Here is a 3,352-nt window from a genome sequence, read left to right on the forward strand (position 1 = left end):
ACAGGCCAGCTTCACGTTGGAGCTTTTATAGAATCCTTTCTAATGGTCTGATCCGGTACATCCAGGCTGAATCCGTGAGTGATTATAATAGATCAGGGGCTCTGGTTTGGCTTTGGGCCGCTGAGTGAACCGGCTGAGCTGTGAGCAGTGCTATCCAAGCCTTGAACTAAAGGTTCACTGATACGTCTGCGTTAATCATCTTCGGACTCGCCGTCAGAATCTGAGCCGCTTCTCATCGGTCTTTCCCTCTCCGCCCAAATCGCTATCATCAATATTTAGAAGCCTGTTTCAAAGTTAGATTTCTTCTGAAAGCCATTTTACCACATTAGCCAAAGAGTTCTAGATGAAACTGTTGGCTGCTAGGCAACTGTACCCAACGTCAATCAACGGCGGGAAGAATTTACAATGCAACTACTAGAGCCGTCAGAATGAGCGCTGTGGGAGATCGAGGTAAAATTAAACATACAGATTTTTTACGTTTTTATTCTATTAAAAAACTATGTGAAAATGAAGGAAATATGGAAACAAGTCGGTTAACATGAGAAACATATGATTAATGTAGATAAAGTTCTTTCCCTTTAAAATCTCAGAACCGTCAAAAGGACGGTTTGACCACAGAACATGGGAGTTCTAGTGTTAACGACCCCCCTTTCAGAGACATAGACAGGTATGGAAACAAGGCTTTGTTGCTCCACTGTATAAAACTTGGAACTAAACGCTATTTCTGACATTTAGAATTGAAAAAGCTTCCTGGATGGAAGAGAAACGTCTTCAAACTTGGAAACAAAGTCCACTGGATTTTTTTTTTTTACTTTTTAGGAACAGATCAGAGAATATTTGGTCAGAACTGAATCCAGTTTTACGCCTTCAGGCTTTGACCTGGTTTTGGTCTGAACAGCACTTATATCTGGAGTCAGCATTTTTACAGCATTTGCTACAATCTGATCTATAAACTGCTGATAAAAACCAACATATTCGCCTTCCTCTGTCCATCTGTGTCCCTTCGTACCTTTCTTGCATCTGCTGGTCGCTAAGCTGCAGCTGCTCCTTCAGCGCCTGGTATCTGTCCCACCTCAGCAGCCTGGTCCCGTCGTAAAGGTCCAGCTCCCTGTCATGGAGCAACCTGAAAATATCGCAGGGTGAGGTTGGCACTTATGGATCCAGCTCTGCAGATGACGCAACGTTAGAGGCTCTGAGAGGAAATGAAATGGGGGTCGACCTGGAGAGCACGGCCAGGGTTCCCAGGTTAACCCTGTGGATGCCGTCCAGGAGCAGCAGCTTGCCCTCCAGGGCAGCAGTGACCAGAGGAGACGGCCTCCAGGCTGTGTCTCCATTGGGGAGGGTGTACCTCTGCTGCAGAAGGTCCCTGGCTGTCATGTCCTGGATGAGACAACAAAGAGGTTGGATAAACCAGGAAGGAACATTTAAAATTAAAGCAACAAAAATACAGAAGAGATGATAAAAGTCTCGTAAAGAAGGTGATGTTTTAACCACAACAGATTCATTAGAAACTCACAGGAAACCGGAACAACTCTACAGTCTTTCAAAAAGAAGATTAGATCCTTTTAGGAGCTTTTCAAAGTCTCAGATGTCCTCAGCAAAAATCCACCTGCCATAAAACTCTGAGAAACAGTGACCCTAACCCTGGATCTCCCCCGGCGAAACATTAAGGCCATTATTAAGAAAATATAGCCACAGGGAACCTGCCAGGGGAGGGCAGGCCGAGCGTTAATCAGAACAGCAACCAAGAGGCCAAAGAAATCCCCCACGGTGCTGCAGAGACCAGAGGATCCGTCTGCATGAGCGCTGAAAGCTGCACCGACCTGTGCTTCGCTGCAGACAAACACAGAGATCAAAGACGGCTCCTAAATCAGGAGGTTAGTCAGTGAATGTAAAGCTACGTAGCATAATGCTAACACCAATCAAAATCGTGCAGATATCAAAGACACGATGAAGGCAGAATGGTACTGTGGGGGTTCTCATCAGCTCGGACTGGAAAACTGGTAAAAATGACAAATCAGTTTGATTTACCCGGAAAGGTGAGGTTAGGAAAGAGGTTCCCTTTCCAACATGGCCGCCGCTTCAGCAGGTTACAGAGGATGCACTGCTCATGTTGTGGTGGGAATCCCTCTATTCTGCGCTGATGTTGGCTAACTCTTAACACTCTAATTACCTCATGATTGAAGTGTAGCCATGAGAGGCCAGTTCGCCTTTCAGCCAGACCAACTATTCCCTCTAACGACCCCCCTTTCAGAGACATAGACAGGTATGGGGCATTGCAGGCTAACAAAGAAGCCAAACGACCCCCATTCCAAAGGGGGGGACCCGTTCATCCATTTGTAAACAAAGTCCAGTGGATTGGTTTTAAGTTTTTTGGAATTTATGAAGAATAATATACACACTACAAAAACATTTAAATGAGTAATTTTTTCTTAAAATAAGTGCATTTTTTCTTGAATTGAGGAGGTAAGGGAGACACTTTGCCAATGGAACATTATTTACATTTCAAATAAAATAAAACTTATTTCAAGTGCATATTATCTAATTATCTTATTTTAAGAGTAGATATATGAATTCCATTGAAACCCAAAGTATCTCAATGCAAAAACTTGATTAAATAAGTAGAAATTTCTTAAAATAAACATATTGAACCGTAATTTGAGCAGGTAAATGAGATGATCTGCTAATAGAAAGAGTATTTTTACACTTAAAATAAGACACTTAGATAATATAGACATGAGATAAGAAAATGCAATAGTTTTTTCTTATTTCAAATGTAAATTGTCTTCTTCCACTGGCAAAGTGTATCGCCTACCTGCTCAATTCCAGAAAAATGCAAAAACTGAATTACTTGGATGAACATTTTCTGTATTGGAGGGGTGGAGACAGACATGCAACGCTGGGCTGAGGGCTGTTTGACTGAAACACATCAGTGACCTCATCGCTGCGTCGCTTCTACAGAGAGTCTAAATGGTGGCGAGATATAAATGACACACATACAGCAGCAGCCATTCAAATGGCCGTTCCCAGTCAAACACCAGCCGAATGGCAGCCCACTTCCCTGCAACTCCCATCAGAATCCCCTCCAACTTCCAGCCACTGCAGTGACTCCCTCTTGTATATTTTTTTTTTTACTCTGACTCCACCCTTTCATTCAATTACAGGGTCTGACCAGGAGATGGCGCTTCTCTTTAGATCTTAATGTCCACAAATCATGACAGAAAGAATATTTTAGTACAAAGATTGATGTTTAAAAAGGAATTGAAGGGGACCAGCAAAGGACCAGCCAAAGACCAGCCCAGGACCAGCCAAGGACCAGCATAGGACCAGCATAGGACCAGCATAGGACCAG

The 3,352-nt window shown here is 43.3% G+C and overlaps 1 protein-coding gene across 1 annotated transcript in view; it reads right to left on the reverse strand.

Moving 5' to 3' along the window:
- Positions 1-3,352, reverse strand: part of vwa8 (von Willebrand factor A domain containing 8) — a 107,069-nt gene that overhangs the window by 83,821 nt on the left and 19,896 nt on the right. Inside the window, exons 11-13 of the mRNA XM_015402540.1 lie at positions 1,824-1,833; positions 1,220-1,466; positions 1,010-1,123 (exon numbers count right to left, since the gene is read on the reverse strand). Coding sequence (XP_015258026.1) covers positions 1,010-1,123; positions 1,220-1,466; positions 1,824-1,833 — 371 coding nt within the window. The remainder of the gene's footprint in view (positions 1-1,009; positions 1,124-1,219; positions 1,467-1,823; positions 1,834-3,352) is intronic.

The sequence above is a fragment of the Cyprinodon variegatus genome, unplaced genomic scaffold, assembly GCF_000732505.1.
Source record: "Cyprinodon variegatus isolate N-32 unplaced genomic scaffold, C_variegatus-1.0 Scaffold1364, whole genome shotgun sequence".
Lineage (NCBI taxonomy): Eukaryota > Metazoa > Chordata > Actinopteri > Cyprinodontiformes > Cyprinodontidae > Cyprinodon > Cyprinodon variegatus.